The sequence below is a fragment of the Amblyraja radiata genome, chromosome 9, assembly GCF_010909765.2.
Source record: "Amblyraja radiata isolate CabotCenter1 chromosome 9, sAmbRad1.1.pri, whole genome shotgun sequence".
NCBI lineage: Eukaryota > Metazoa > Chordata > Chondrichthyes > Rajiformes > Rajidae > Amblyraja > Amblyraja radiata.
In genome coordinates this window covers 14,981,449-14,997,600 of record NC_045964.1, presented here as the reverse complement: position 1 = coordinate 14,997,600, position 16,152 = coordinate 14,981,449, and the positions used below count along the sequence as shown (strand labels likewise).

Sequence of the window (16,152 nt, the reverse complement as noted above, 5' to 3'; positions counted from 1 at the left end):
AACCCACAGTTCAAAAGTTCATAAGACATAGGTGCAGAATAAAGCCATTCGGCCTATTAAGTCTGCTCCGCAATCCGATCATGATTGATCTGTTTTTCCCTCTCAATCCCATCCTCCTGCCTTCTCCCTGTAACCTTTGACATCCTTACTAATCAAGAACCTACCAATCTCTGCTTGGCCATGGAGAGAACATGCAGACTCCACACAGTGAGCACCCAATGTCAGGATGGAATCAGGTATCCCAGTGCTGTGAGCCAGTAGCACTAACTGCTGTACTGCCAAGCTGTCTTTAAATGTTCTAAACATTGTGAACAGGTTTGATAAGGTAGAAAATATTTCACTTGAGGGACCATAAATAATACATCATCATCTAGTAGTAATTCGGGAGAAACATGGCTGTTTCTATACTGTTTTCTTTGCATAGTTCCAAGTGGTCTGCAGTTTTGGAAATGGCCAGGTCTTTACAATGCTTTGAATGATCTGCATGAAATGTGTTTCACATGCCAGATAGAGTGTGAAGTGTCTCCCTTATTCAATAATGACATTGTCGGTTCAGTCATAAGGTTGTGCTTTGAAGTCCCATTCCAAAGAATTAAATGCAGAACTCAGGCTTGCACTTCTGTGCAACATTGAATGAGGTTTGCATTGACAGTGGTGTTAACTTTTGAATGAATTGTTAGACCAAAACTTCTTATCTGTATATAAAGGATACCATGCTACAACCAGGAGGCCAGCAAATTTGTCCCCCTGTCATGGCAATTTTGTTCCCCTCAGGTTATTGTATTTGCAGATTTCATGTTTTCTCTTTGTGACCATGTGGGTTTCTTCAGAATGCTCTGTTGTCCTGTCGTATCCCAAAGTCCTGTTGCTTGGTAGGTTCGTTGGTTACTGTAAACTACAGCTACTGTGGCAGGAGAATCAGGGTGCAATTGATGGGCATGTGGAAGAGAACAGGGTACTGGAAAATAAGTAGAGCAAGAGGACTGATAGGATTGCTGTGAGAGCTAGCAGAGACTCGATAGGCTGAATGGCCTCATGTCAGAAGTAAATATGAATATTATCAATAAAAATTAAAGCCATTTATTGTTTCCTTTATATCAATATTGATTGTCTGAATTTGTACAAATTGAGGATTGCATGTGGAATCCGGTAGATACATCAGGGCTCTAAATTAACAGTTGCCCGGGTGCCAATGGCGACCAAAAGTCCCGCCGGGCAACCTAACAGCCGTGCCACTTTGCCCGGCTTGGCAAGCACCTGGGACACCTATCGTTCAACTCTGAGTGGGTCCCACTCTCTCTATCTCTCTCTCTCTCTGTCACTCTCCGTCTCCGCCCGCCTTCCGGGTCTCTGCTCTCTGCTCTCCGCTCGCTCCTCATCCGCCGGCACGGCCGGCCACCTTACACATGCGGCCTGCCACAGCCTGCACATCCTCCCCCTGCACATGCGCATAACCATGGCCAGCGCAACATCGGCCGTGGTTGTGCGCATGTACCGCCCTGCACATGCGCACTGCCACGGCGCCGGGCACTTTGTCCCTCCCTTGGCATTGTGGGAGATCTGGCCGCCATTGCTGTCTGGTCGCCGCCTCGACGCGACCGCTGAAAACCAACGCAGAATCACTCCCTGGAGCTGGAGTAACTCCCTGGAGTAACTCTTGCTTCTTGGTTTCCTGGTCCTCCAAAAATATTCCAAATGGAATTTAAACTGGAGTAGACCCTCCACCACCAAACTCCAAACTGTGAAAAATAACAGCCTATTGCACTTTATCTGTTTATTTATTGTGCATATATATGGTATATAGACACACTGAACTTTTATCTCCTGTTCTGTATTATGTTTACATATTGTGTTATGCTGCAGCAAGCAAGAATTTCATTGCCCTATCTGGGACACATGACAATAAAACTCTCTTGACTCTTGACTTTGACTTAAGAAAAAAAGGGTTCTTGGGGAAAAAAGAGCTACCTTAAATTTAGTTGCCTCTGGTTGGGTAACTATGGTAGGGTGAAGACTATTCCATGCTTTAATTGTGCGGGGGAACTCCATGGAGCAGCCAGCATCTCTGGATAGAGGAAATTGGGTGACGTTTCGGGTAGAGACCCTTCTTTAGATTTCCTCTGGTTTTAGTGTTTTTAGTTTAATTTAAAGATACAGCATGGAAACAGGTCCTTCGGCCCACCGAGTCCACGCCGACCACCGATCACCCGTACACTAGTTCTATCCCACACATTAGCGGCGAAAATCAAGAGTCAAGAGTGTTTTATTCTCTCACGTCTCAGTTAGAACAATGAAATTCTTACTTGAAGCAGCACAACAGAATATGTAAACCTAGTACTCTGTAAACAATGTTATAAACGAGAAAAAACTATATTAATATATTAATATACAACTATAAATATATGTGTGTGTGTGTGTGTCTGTCTGTGTGCGTGTGTGATACATACCCACACACACACACACACACACACACATACAATTTCCCTCCTGGGATTAATAAAGTTCTATCATATTGTATTGTGTGTGTTGGAAGAAACTGCAGATGCTGGTTTAAACTGAAGATAGACACAAAAAGCTGGAGTAACTCAACAGGTCAGACAGAATCTCTGGACAAAAGGAAAATATTACGTTTTGGGTTGGGCCTGAAAAAGGTTCCTGCACACCTTTAGAATGTGGAAGGAAACAAGAGCACCTGGAGAAAACCCATGTGATCAAAGGGAAAAGGAGCAAACTCTATACAGACAGCACCCATATTCAGGATCAATTCCGGGTCTCTGGCACTTTTAGGCAGCAACTTTATGGCCAATGTACTGCCCCATAGTCTTGGACTGAATTAACACATACAGTAGCTGTAAAGGGGGACATAGCGTCACCTAGAGATTTAAGACTGAAAATGGATAGTTTCTTTTTTTTTAGTAACCAAAGTTATCAACATATAATTTTTTGTGTGTGGGAAAACAAAATATCCTGTCCTCGGGCACTGTCTGTGTTGAATTTGCACATTCTCCCTGCAAGCGTGTGGGTTTCCTCCCACATCCCAAAGACGCATTGGTTTTGTACGTTAACTTCTCTGTAAAATTGCCACTAATGTGTAGGGAGTTGGTGAGGAAAGTGGGATAACAGAACTTGTGTGAATGGGTAGACAAAAATGCTGGAGAAACTCAGTGGGTGAGGCAGCATCTATGGAACAAAGGAAATAGGCGACGTTTCGGGTCGAGACCCTTCTTCAGACTGATTTTGGGGGGGCGGGGACAGTAGGCTGTGGGAGAGCTGGGAATGGGAGGGGAAGGAGGGAGAAAGCAAAGACTAGCTGAAATTGGAGAAGTCAATGTTCATACTGCTGGGGTGTAAACTTCCCAAGCGAAATGTGAGGTGCTGTTCCACCAATTTGTGGTGGCCCTCACTCTGGCCATGGAGGAGGCCCAGGACAGAAAGGTCAGATTCGGAATGGGAGGGGGAGTTGAAGTGCTGAGCCACCGGGAGATCAGGTTGATTATTGCAAACTGAGTGGAGGTGTTGTGCGAAGCGATCGCCAAGCCAAGTGATGGTCTCACCGAGGTTGATCATACGCTGAATAATCCAACCAGAGTTTTGTTTGGAAATAAAAAAAAATAATAGAAATTTCATTCATTGCAACGTGTAAAAAGAGTTGAGATACTGTATTGTAATTTTGCTGCATGTCATTGTGATATATATCATGTCTTGATTGGTGAATAGGTTTAGTTTGTGACTTTATTTGAAGCAGAAATAATATGTGAATGCTTCATTGACCATAATTCCGACTGGTAACTACGCACTTCGTCCGAGCACATTACCGCACGCGTCATGCAAGCCGTCTTAAATGACCACCTAAACTGTCATTTGGCAACCCAAAAAGCTGCCAAGGTTGCCCGGCTGGCATCAGAGAAAAAAGTTAAATGAGAACCCTGTACATTATACTTTAAAAGTACTTTTGCCTTGCATCCTTCAATCTTGAAAAGTTTGTGTGGGTCAGCAAGCTTGAGTGAGGAATTGTAAACTTTCTTTGCATGTTCAAGTGGCCAATAATTGTCTAACTATGTAACTACTTGTAAATTTAGGGATCCCTGTCATTAAACAGGTGGAAGAAGAGGCTGATGACTAACTGACTGAGGCCGATGTCTGAACAACCTTCCTATTGCACTTTCTCTACTCTCCTTGCAAGTGAGCATTGTCTGAAGATCTCACAGCCCAGTCTTTGGAAATTTCCCAGCACGTTCTCATTGTGTTGCCTCGTGATTTTTGTCATGTTTGTTGAAAACTGTGAGCTTCCAAAATCTACTGACCAACAACTAGAAACTACAACCACTAACAGGAAAATAATTGCTTGAACTACAGATTTCTTTACTTTAATTTCTTTTGTATACTTTCGTGTGACACGAGCATTAACTTACAGATGCTGTTTGACAACATGGTAAACTGTTGCTCATTTCTGGTAAAGCACATGAAACTATTTTCTGTAAAACGAACAATTTGTAATTATAAATGAATATGAGATATTGTTACAATGTAGTTAATGAATGTGATGTTCATAGATAAGGTCCTACCTTTGCTTCTAATGTCATAAAGCAGCAGCTTTTCCCTATGTTCAATTCATCAAGCATACTTTTTTAAGTGATAGTCTCATTTTTGTAAAGTGCTTTTATCTGTTTTATACGAAATTATTTATCAGACGATGTTGTACATGTACGCACAATCTTGTGGAAAAATGATTTATTCTGGTAATGATTAAATATAATTAACTTTCCTTACTGATTCCCAATAATTCCCGTGCCCCATCTCCCCTTCAATTTACCCTAGTTCCCTTCACCTGCTTTCCTGAAGACTATCTAGGAAGCATTATGTATGTCGTTTTTTTTCAGATGCAACACTGATATGGTGGAATTTGACGCATTTGGGCCAGTGCAGGATTTGTCTGCTTTGTTGCCAGTTTGGCTACCAATTCCCTCACCTCTGTTAACCTGCAACATAATTCATATCCCTATAATTAGTTATGCATTTAGGTTTAAGTTAACTTGAGTTTTAGGTTTAACTAAGATATGGGCATTGTTGATGCAGCAGTAGAGTTGCTGCCTTACAGCGATGGAGACCCAGGTTCGATCCCGCATAAGGATGGGGTCTGTACGGAGTTTGTATGTTCTCCCCGTGACACTGTGTGGGTTTTCTCCGAGATCTTCTGTTTCCTCCCACTCCAAACACGTACAGGTTTGTAGGTTAATTGGCTTGGTGTATGTGTAAAATTGGCCCTAGTGTGTGTAAGACAGTGTTAGCGTGCAGGGATCGCTGGTCGCCGCGAACTCGGTGGGCCGAAGGGCCTGTTTCCGCGTTGTATCTCTAAACTAAAAAAAAAGACAGCATTTATTGTAAATTTTTATTTTATCCTGAAACTAGAAGGCATTTAAGAGTAAATGGGCCTGGAGTCACAAATAAGCTGGGTCAGTTAAGGATGCTAATGTAGAAACAAGGAACTGCAGATGCTGGTTTACACTATAGGACATAAAGTGCTGGAGTATCTCAGCATCATGTTAATGTCCTTTTCTTGAGAACCATTACTACGGCTAGCTTTTTAATCTCGATTTATTTAGTTGACTGAATCCATAGTTATCTGAAAGTGGCAACACAAGTAGACAGAGTGATGAAGACGGCATATATATTGCTTCTTTTCATCAGTTGGGGAATTACATGTGAGAGTCAGGAAGTCATGTTGCAACTTTATAAAACTTTGATTTGGATGTATTATGGAGTATTGTATCCAGTGCTGGTCTCCCCATTACAATTAGGATATGCAGGGTTTGCAGAGTGTGCAGAAGAGCTGTCCGGATTAGAGTGTTAACTAGTGGGAGAGGTTGGAAAATCCTAGATTGTTTTCTCAAGAGCATCAGAGGTTGAGGGGAGACCTGCTGGAGGTATATACAATTATGAGAGGCATGGATAGGTCAGTCAGAATATATTTTCCAGGATAGAAATGTCAAAGACAAGAGGCCATAGCTTTAAGTTAAGTGGGGGAAAAGTTTAAATCAGATATGCGGGGCAAGTTTTTTTTTTTACAAATGCAGGGTGCTGTGTGCCAGGAACACACTGCCAAGGATGGAGGTGAAAGCAAATAGTATTGTTTAAGAGGCTTTTAGTTATGTATCGCGTGTAGACAGGAGTTTAGTTTAACTTGCCATCATGTTCGGCAGAGACTTTGGGGGCTGAAGTGCCTGTTCCTGTGTTTTACTGGTCTATGTTGCCTACTGTTTTCGATTGTATATTCTGCAAACATTCAAGAAGGGAGCAAAACAAAAGAGGAGCAACTAATGTGGTTGGTAGGATTTTAAAATCCATTTAAGGATGAGATTTCTGAATACTTAGAAGCGCATGATACTATAGGCTGAAGTCAGCATTGGTTCGGTGTAGGGGAGATCCTGTTTGACAAATCTATTGAAATTCTTTGAGGAAGTAAATAAACAAAGGTCAGATGTTTACTTGGATTTTCAGAAGGCCTTTGATAAAGTGACACACGCAAGGCTGTTAAACAAGATGAGAGTTCATGGTATTGGAGGGAAGATACTAGCATTGATGGAGGATTGGCTGAATGGCAGAAGGCAGAGTGGGAATAGACAATAAGTGCAGGAGTAGGCCCTTCAAGCCAGCACTGCCATTCAATGTGATCATGGCTGATCATCCCCAATCAGTACCCCGTTTCTGCCTACTCCCCATATCGCCTGACTCCGCTATCTTTAAGAGCCCTATCTAGCTCTCTCTTGAAAGAGAATCGGCCTCCGCCTCCACCTCCATCTGAGGCAGAGAATTACAGACTCACAACTCTCTGTGAGAAAAAGTGTTTCCTCGTCTCCATTCTAAATGGCTTACCCCTTATTCTTAAACTGTGGCCCCTGGTTCTCGAATCTCCCAACATCAGGAACATGTTTCCAAACCCTTAATAATCTTATATGTTTCAATAAAATACCCTCTCATCCTTCTAAACTCCAGATTATACAAGCCCAGCCGCTCCATTCTCTCAGCATGACAGTCCCGCCATCCCACGAAATAACCTTGTAAACCTACGCTGCACTCCCTCAATATCAAGAATGTCCTTCCTCAAATTAGGGGACCAAAACTGCACACAATACTCCAGATGTGGTCTCACTAGGGCCCTATCAACTGCAGAAGGACCTCTTTGCTCCTATACTCAACTCCTCTTGTTATAAAGACCAACATGCCATTCGCTTTCTTCACTGCCTGCTGTACCTGCATGCTTACTTTCATAGACTGATGAACAAGGACCCCCAGATCCTGTTGTACTTCCCCTTTTCCCAACTTGACACCATTTAGATAGTAATCTGCCTTCCAGTTTTTGCTACCAAAGTGGATAACCTCACATTTATCCACATTAAACTGCATCTGCCCACTCACCCAACCTGTCCAAGTCACCCTGCATTCTCATAGCATAATAAAGGGGGCTTTTACTGGTTGGTTACCGGTGACTAGTGGTCTTCCGCAAGGATCAGTGTTGGGTCTGCTATTTTCATGTTGTAGATTAATGATTTGCATGATGGCTTTGTGGCCAAGTTTGTGGATGATACAAAGATAGGTGGAGGACCAGGTAGTGTAGAGTAAGCCGGAAGTCTGCAGAAGGACATGTTCAGATTGGGAGAACGGACTGATAAGTGGCAGATGGAATACAGCGTAGCAAAATGTGTAGTCCTGCACTTTAGCAGTAGCAATGAAGGCATATTTTTACTTCTATTTTCTAAATGGGGAGAGATTTCAGAAATAGGGGGCTGCAAAGAGGCTTGGGAATGCTATTGCAGGATTCTCAAAAGATTCATTTGCAGAAAGCAGGAGAATGGGGTTGGGAGGGAGATAGATCAGCCGCAATTGAATGGTGGAGTAGACTCAATGGCCCAAACAGCCCCTGGACATGTTTTGTGAATTTAGTGAACATTTGCTGTGGTAAGGTTAGAGGCAATGTCTCAAGCTTCTGGTTACCAGACCAATAATTTATCCACTGCGTGTAGGAAAGAAATGCAGATGCTGGTTTAAATCTAAGGTAGACACAAAATGCTGGAGTAACTCAGTGGGTCAGGCAGTATCTCTGGAGAGAAGGAATGGGTGACGTTTCGGGTCGAGACCCTTCTTCAGACTGATGAATTTATCCACTGCGTTACTTTTGTTTCTCTGGGGTGGAAACAGAAGTAGCAGGAACCAGGGCGACCAACACCAGCTGGTACTTGGTACTTTCATCACTTGCCTTCTTGGCTCAAATCATCCTACCCAAACAATCAAAGGCATATTGACTCTCCAGCTAATTAGAAATTGAACAAATTCTTTGTTGCTCAATTAGATTAATCTTGACGAATTGAAAGTCTTTTTCCTCATCTCCAACATAATTTCAGCAAATAAATTAAGTACGCATAAAACCCCCCAAAACGTAACTTTCCACAAATGTCAACTGGTAATTGGCCTTCAATTGTTGAATTAGCCCAAGGAACTGGCAAGCCAAGTGGTAAGTCAGCACAGCTCCCCCCACCACTTATCCCAGTGGACCTGGTTTAAGTCTCTGTCCTCCTTCCTCATCAGGTACCAATACTTTTGCTGCGGCCACTACCAGCAGAGTATAAGATATCTTTTGAGATGAAAATTCAGGCCTCTATCGTTGGTGCATGCCCGTCAAGTCAGGTTGAGTTTGTCATATGCACAAGTACAGTGAGGTGCAGGTACAATTACAATCTTGTTTGCACCTGTATCACAAGCACATAGACTGAGGCAACACACAAAACTAATTATGCATGTTATATATAAATTACACATAACTTCTACAAGACAGTGACATTTAAAAGACTGAAAAAACAAGTCATTCGTACAAAAATATAAAATTAGAAAACGCATCAAGGCCTGCAGTATTCCGTTGCAGAGGTGGGATTAGGGATACTTTCTACTGTGCCTCTGTTGTACAAATGACCACCTCAATCTTTAGTCAAAAGCTCAACGAGGAGTGGTTCAACTACCCATGGTAAACACATGAACCCCCATCAGCAACTCACGGGTACAAGGCCCAGTCTAGAGATTTAACACTCAATAATAAACTTGGCCAACACTCCAGTGCAGTTCTGAGCAAGTATCACACTGCCAGGGCTGCTATCATTTGCATGAAGATATCCTCTCAGTGGATGTAAAAGATCAAACACAACTTAAAGCAGTGGAATGGCCTGGTCCATATTAATCCCACAGTAAAACAGATCTCATCATTGACTTATTGTTGTTTGGGAGCCATGAAGTTTTCTTTCCTCAACAATCGGCACATAGTACAATTAAATTATTCATTTTTATCTACTTTTGATCATGGACAGATATACCAAGACTTTAAATAAGAAAATTCCAGTTGAGGCAGCAATGTTTAATAATGGTTTAGATTTTCTTTGTAACACATAACATTGTCATTAATACAAAAATTATATTCCAAAGGGCATTTTTAACCCACTCTTAGCTGAAGTTTTAAAAGGAAAGGAGCAAAAGGATTGTCGAAAAGATATTTACAAAACCATTCACAGAAAACAATGTTCAGGCCAGCCTTGCTAAAATCAATGACATTACAAATCTTATAAAGTTTGTATACAGAAACCAAATAACTGTAAGAATAAATAATATCTATTTTAATATATTTACAAGGCTCATGTTAAAATAGGCTGTTTAATTCAGTGCTCACAGCCATAGCTTAAAATGATTTATACAAATTTGTGCTGTATGTACAATAGCATAATGAGCAAAAAGCTGCAGTATCACATTTAAGATATATATATTAAAAAAAATAGGGTTGTTTAGCTTAGTGGCTATTTACCCTAGAATCTAAAAAATAATCCTATTCAAATTATTTTTAATATTAAATATAGTTCTATTCTTTAAAAATGTATTTATCTTAAAGTCAATTTTTTCTCTCTCCACATATCTTGCTTGACCTGCTGAATACTTCCAACATTTTGTTTTTGTGTTTCAGATTTCCACAGTAGACAATATTTTACGTTTTACATAATAAATATTGTATCACTGAATGAAGCATAGCTTGCCAACGTTTCCAGATTGCCCTGGGCACATGATAAATTAAAGGTTAATCTTTAGAGATCGATGTGAAAAGAAAGCTGGTAAACACAGGTACATCCTACCAGTGAGGAAGTGGTTGACACTATCGGTAACAGTGGGTGTAATCAGCAATGTTAGCAGTGTGACCTCACTGGCAAGACATACAAGTTACTTTGTTCTTGCTGTTAGATACTGCAGAATGCAACTTTAAGAAAGTCCTTTAAAAATGTAATTTCTTCCATTTGGGGTTGACATATTTACTTTAAAAAACATAAGGATAAAAACAAATAGGTAGTTTGAAATGATGAAACCTGCAAGATATATATCCAACTGGAGATGACAACCATACCACAGAAAATTGATGCAGACTATCCAGGTGAATAACAGAACCCACCACCTTACCCTATTCCTTTTGTTGTGGAAGGAAAATGAAGTATTAATGAGGATGATTTGTTGCACTTCTACTGCTATAACCTGAAATTTCTTTGCCACTTCAAATAACTCTCATGCCACTTAATTTTGGGGAAAAAAAAAATTGAAAGAAAAATTGACTGCATAGAAACTGAAGGAAGGTCCAGGTACCAATTTAGTGTAGCAGGCAACATACCATGCTCTTTTTTTTAAAAATATACATAAAGTTTGCATCAGGATCTTCAGCAAAATTAACGTTTCCTATTTGCACAATTCCAAGTACGGGTCTAATGGGCAAATAGCCTTATTCCATGCTACAAGGCAGAAAACAATGTGACAAGTCACCATTGGACTTGATAACACAAGCGGAAGGGCCACAGAAGAAAATGTTTACATATTTATTAGAGGGAAAACTGGATTGGAAAATTTACAAAGGGAAATTATTTCCAGAATACTCACTGTGCCTTTAAGGTAGGGAAAATAGTGACACAGGTGGATTGGAGAGGACTTGGGAGAAATGGATAATGTAACTAGTTTCTGAAGCAGACAGCACTTTTCAACGTTTAGGATGTGGTGTCTCACAAAGGCGCACCCAGTATTCACATGAAGGGCACTGGAGTGTTGATTTGGAATGTGCTGTGTTTAGATATAATGGAAGTTATTTAACCAAAGAATTGGGATAAATGATAATGACAGGAAGGTCCCAATGTGTTTCACACGAATAAGATTGATAATCATCTTACTGAGCAGTAAGGCAGCTTTCAATTTCAAGATGCGGTTTGACATGAACATTTACTGGGAACATTAATTCTAATTAGTCCAACTGCATAAATGAAGTTATAAACTAGCCAAATGTTTGTGCTTTACAATTCTAACTGTGCCAACATGTAACTTCATTCTGCCTGGTGTGATGCAAAACCAGAATATTGTAATTATTTTATACTGAATATTTTAAATTCTGCTGTGTGATACAATATTTAGCAACCTACACAATTGATGTACAACACTTTCACAGCATCCAAGCATGTTTTGAATCTCAGCGAGAAATATGTTGGGCAACTGTTTTAAAAAGAAAACTAAGTGATAGGTTTTGCTCCATCAGCTAGACAGAATTAGAGAATTATGACATTTTACATTGTTCCAACATTCTGGCCTCAGTTGTTGATTGTCGTTTCAGACCAACGTGTTTGAGCAAATTGGCTACGGTGACAAAATGCAGTCTCTACCTTCCATTTAAGAGTCTGCAGGCAGGAACAAGAGAGACACAAAATTGAGTTTGAATTACCCAGAGGGATGGTGTCCAGTGCACCCATGCTGACATTCAACGACGTATCCAGATAAGACCATAGATCATGTCTCAGGTTCCACAGCTGTTTGAAGGTCAAATTGAAATAGTTTGCTTTATCACCATTGCATAAATTAAATGTCCCGGCAATATGAGGAATAATCGTTGCACCCCTCGTGCTCCTTTGGCAGCTCTTTTTCATCTAGACCTCGTTGTTTTAACTCTAACTCCCTCTGCTTCTTTTCCTGGACACTGTGGCTTTTCATGTGTGCACTTCGACTCTTCACTTTGTAGAATACCCTTGAACACAAAGATTGGGTCAGATGTTAGGCTCAAGCTGTGCATGATTATTCAGGTTGTTACTTCAGAAATAAAAGGAAGTGGATAGACTCTGATATGTGGAAGAATTTACTGTTCTTGACTGGCAAAACAGTAAAAGTAATAAAATAAAACAAACTGGTCAAAATGGTGAGCGAAAGACACCCAACTGCAGAATAAGACTCAGAAGGCTATTTGAAGAAAAAGCGTAGATTGGGAAGATGTTAACAAGTGGAGATCCAACAACTGATACAAAACCATCCTCTGCAGCCACAAATGAGACCACAAGTACACCGTCTAGTGCCAGGAATAGATAGATTGAGGTGGCTGGGAGGGGGTGGAGAAAACTCAAATTGACAAGTTCCACGTTGTATCAAGCAATGACAGAAGGACTTGCACTGGTCATATCAGGAAATAGGAGTGCAGCGTAGGTGCACAAGGTTAATTCCTGGGATGGCAGGACTGTCATATGTTGAAAGAATGTAATGACTGGGCTTGTATACACTGAAATTTAGAAGGATGAGAGGGCATCTTATTGAAACAAATAAGATTATTAAGGGTACACAAAAATGCTGGAGAAACTCAGCGGGTGCAGCAGCATCTATGGAGCGAAGGAAATAGGCAACGTTTCGGGCCGAAACCCTTCTTCAGACTGATGGGGGGTGGGTGGGGAGAAGAAAGGAAAAAGGAGGAGGAGGCCGAAGGCTGAGGGGAGGAGACAGCAAGGACTAACAAAATTGGGAGAATTCAATGTTCATGCCCCCAGGATGCAGACTCCCCAAGCGTAATATGAGGTGCTGTTCCTCCAATTTCCGGTGTTCATCGCTCTGGCCATGGAGGAGACCCAGGACAGAGAGGTCGGATACGGAGTGGGAGGGGGAGTTGAAGTGCTGAGCCACCGGGAGGTCCGGTTGGTTATTGCAGTAGCGGAGGTGTTCGGCGAAACGATCGCCCAGCCTCCGCTTGGTCTCACTGATGTAGATCTGCTGACATCTAGAGCAGTGGATGCAGAAGATTATTAAGGGATTGGACACGCTAGAGGCAGGAAACATGTTCCCGATGTTGGGAGTGTCCAGAACCAGGGGCCACAGTTTAAGAATAAGGGGTAGGTCATTTAGAACGGAGATGAGGAAAAACTTTCTCACCCAGTTGTGAATCTGTGGAATTCTCTGCCTCAGAAGGCAGTGGAGGCCAATTGTCTGAATGCTTTCAAGAGAGAGTTAGATAGAGCTCTTAAAGATAGCGGAGTCAAAGGATATGGGGAGAAGGCAGGAACAGGGTACTGATTGTGGATGATCAGCCATGATCACAGTGAATGGCGGTGATGGTTCGAAGGGCTGAATGGCCTACTCCTGCACCTGTTGTCTACTGCTATCCTGTAGAGCACTGATTTGTTATTGCGGTCTTGGTTCTCGGAACTGGAGCCTAGCATGAATTTTCCAGTGGTGCTCACCCTCTGTGTGAGGTCTGCCACATCACTCACCAGAGATAGCTGCACCCGCTCCACATGTTGACAGACTGGACAGTCTTATGGTTTCCCTTACTGCCTCCAGTTGGAGTTGATCAGAGCTGTTATCTGACCCATTTGTTTGTTGCACAACTCTCCCAACCCATTGGATGATTGAGTTACAGCTATGGTAAACAACTTCTAGGATATCTAAACATATATTGTTTCAAGGGAAATTCTAAGGTGAATCAGAAAATATGGTAGGAGTGGAGAGGGGTGGAAAAGGGGGGGGGGGGGGAGAGGGAGTTGTAGTACGTGCAACAGGCCAACATTAACGAGTGGAGAGATCAGAAGATTACATGGAAACAGGGCCTTTCAACACAACAAGTCTACGCTGACCATCAACAATCCCGATTACACTAATCCTATTATTTGTCCACATGTACTCCCCCAAATTCTACCAGTTACCTGCGTAAAAGGGGGAATTTACAGTTAATCTATTGACCTGAACATCTTTGAGATGTGGGAGGGATACACAGGGAGAAAGAGCTTACTCCACACAGACAGCACCATAGGACAGTATTGAACCTAGGGTACTGGAACAATGAAGTAGCAAGCTGGATCATGGTGCTGCTGTCTGCCTGAGGCACATTGCACAAATAGCAATCAGTACAGCAAGAAGTGAATCAGCCCATCACACCTGCCCCAGCTCATTGAAAGGATACATTTCTTGGCACACTACTTTTGGGAAACATGGAATGCATACAGCAAACATTTACTTGTAGCAACATCCCAAATGAGATATTATAGTTGCAAAGGAAAACTGAAAAACTAGAATATTCTACATTAGATTAGGAAGGAAATTTTAAACAAAGTTCAACATTTATGCAAGTAGGTATTAATTACTAACACTCTTGTGAGGCGAATTAAGTCAAAACAAAACCTGTCAGATTCAAGACACTAAATGGCATGGTATAAATGCCTCAGCCTTTCAGTCATAAGCTTCCCACTTACTTCCCACACTTCTTGCAAGGGAAGATATTTTCTTGAGCTTGCTTTGCAAGCTTGGTTGAGTCACCCAACTGCGCACGCTCGTTCCTAGATGATGTACGTGAAGCAGCCACAGTCGCTGGAGGTCGCGGTCGTGGTCGCGGTCGTGGTCTGTAGTTGCATCGATACGTGGGGTCGTGATTCTTCCGCAGGTGAACATCCTGGGCCTGCTTCAAGAGAAAGGGAAAGAACAGGAAAGGACAGATCAGAGATGCAACTCCCCCACAAATACAAAGCATCTCACACAATCTCAGGAACCGTTGTAATGAAAAACGTTAAAACAAAATTGAGCCTCAAACACCTTCTTGTGGGATGCTTTCTGCCTTTTAGAAAATCTGGGAGTAAATTCCCACTTGGAGCAATGCAATAATGACTGGTTGAGGAATTAATTAGCCTAAGATTGTACTTGTTCTATCAAAAAGAAGAGGGCAAAGCAATGCATTGTAAAAGGTGATGGACACAGTCCTAATGCAGACAAATGGGATTAGTGCAGTTGGACCACAAGGTTGGCATGGACATGGTGGGCTGAAGGGTCTGTTCTGTGCTCTATAACTCCATGATTCTCATCCTGAGACAATACTCAGAACCTTTATTCCTGTTTGATTAGTTGGTATGGACCATAACAATGCCCTTTAAAATATAACCTCTTCATTACTACTGTGGAGAGGCAGCCTGGATTTTGAACTTGGGTTTCTGGAGCTGAACATTCACACATAATCACAGGCAAACATTTGAATGTGGTGTACATAGCTGCACATAAGACCTGACATTTTATAATTGCAGGCTGCAAAACAAACCTGGATTGATTAATGTGGATTTGATAGAGGTGGAAGATACACAGATGAGATCAGCGGGTTCAGGAAGGATATTTGATATTAAGCTCCGCGATATTCATTAATTCAACTATGTTATACAACAAACTCATTTATGCTTGTACTCTTTTCCAATTAAGATTTCCTGGGTTTGAAGTTCTAAAGTGCTGAAGGCCATGAGAGGCAACACAGATAAACACAAGACAAAGTGTTACAGCTCAGGCAGCATCTCTAGAGAACATAGATAGCCAACATGTGTAGGAAAGAACTGCAGATGTTGGTTTAACCGAAGATAGACACAAAAAGCTGGAGTAACTCAGCGGGACAGGCAGCATCTCTAGTGAGAAGGAATGGGTAACGTTTCGGGTCGAGAACCTTCCTCAGACTGGCAACAGATAGGCAACATTTCAGGTCGAGACCAGACAAAGAAGTCCCAATCTGAAAATGTCTATTCATGTTCTTCCGAGATGCTGCCTGACCTGTTGAATTACTCCAGCACTTTTGTACCTTTTTTGTAACCCAGCATCTGTAGTTTCTCTCTCTTTTTGTGTTTTTACTTAAGACTTTCATCTCCTGCAGTATTTTATTTTCAAATTAATAAATTAATCCAACACTCCCTTAATCATGGAAACCAAATTGGACAATTAATAAATGGCCTCTTATTAAATTATCTGCAGCACATTGAAAACAGATTAACTACAATCAATTGATAGCCTCTGGTCTCCAACTCCATAAACTCATTGGTCCCA

At 41.6% G+C, this 16,152-nt stretch overlaps 2 protein-coding genes across 4 annotated transcripts in view; one reads left to right on the top strand and one right to left on the bottom strand.

Annotated features, from left to right (window-relative positions):
- The window catches only part of dnal1 (dynein axonemal light chain 1), a 31,017-nt gene extending 26,248 nt beyond the window's left edge, over positions 1-4,769 (top strand). Inside the window, exon 8 of the mRNA XM_033026762.1 lies at positions 4,080-4,769. Coding sequence (XP_032882653.1) covers positions 4,080-4,123 — 44 coding nt within the window. The 3' untranslated portion in view covers positions 4,124-4,769. The remainder of the gene's footprint in view (positions 1-4,079) is intronic.
- A 4,610-nt stretch (positions 4,770-9,379) lies between these two features.
- The window catches only part of mideas (mitotic deacetylase associated SANT domain protein), a 69,767-nt gene continuing 62,994 nt past the window's right edge, over positions 9,380-16,152 (bottom strand). For 2 of the 3 annotated variants that reach the window (XM_033026757.1, XM_033026758.1), the window contains exons 12-13: positions 14,556-14,761; positions 9,380-12,076 (exon numbers count right to left, since the gene is read on the bottom strand). In XM_033026757.1, the coding sequence (XP_032882648.1) occupies positions 11,911-12,076; positions 14,556-14,761 (372 nt within the window). In that variant the 3' untranslated portion in view covers positions 9,380-11,910. The remainder of the gene's footprint in view (positions 12,077-14,555; positions 14,762-16,152) is intronic. The other variant, XM_033026759.1, reaches the window with a different exon arrangement.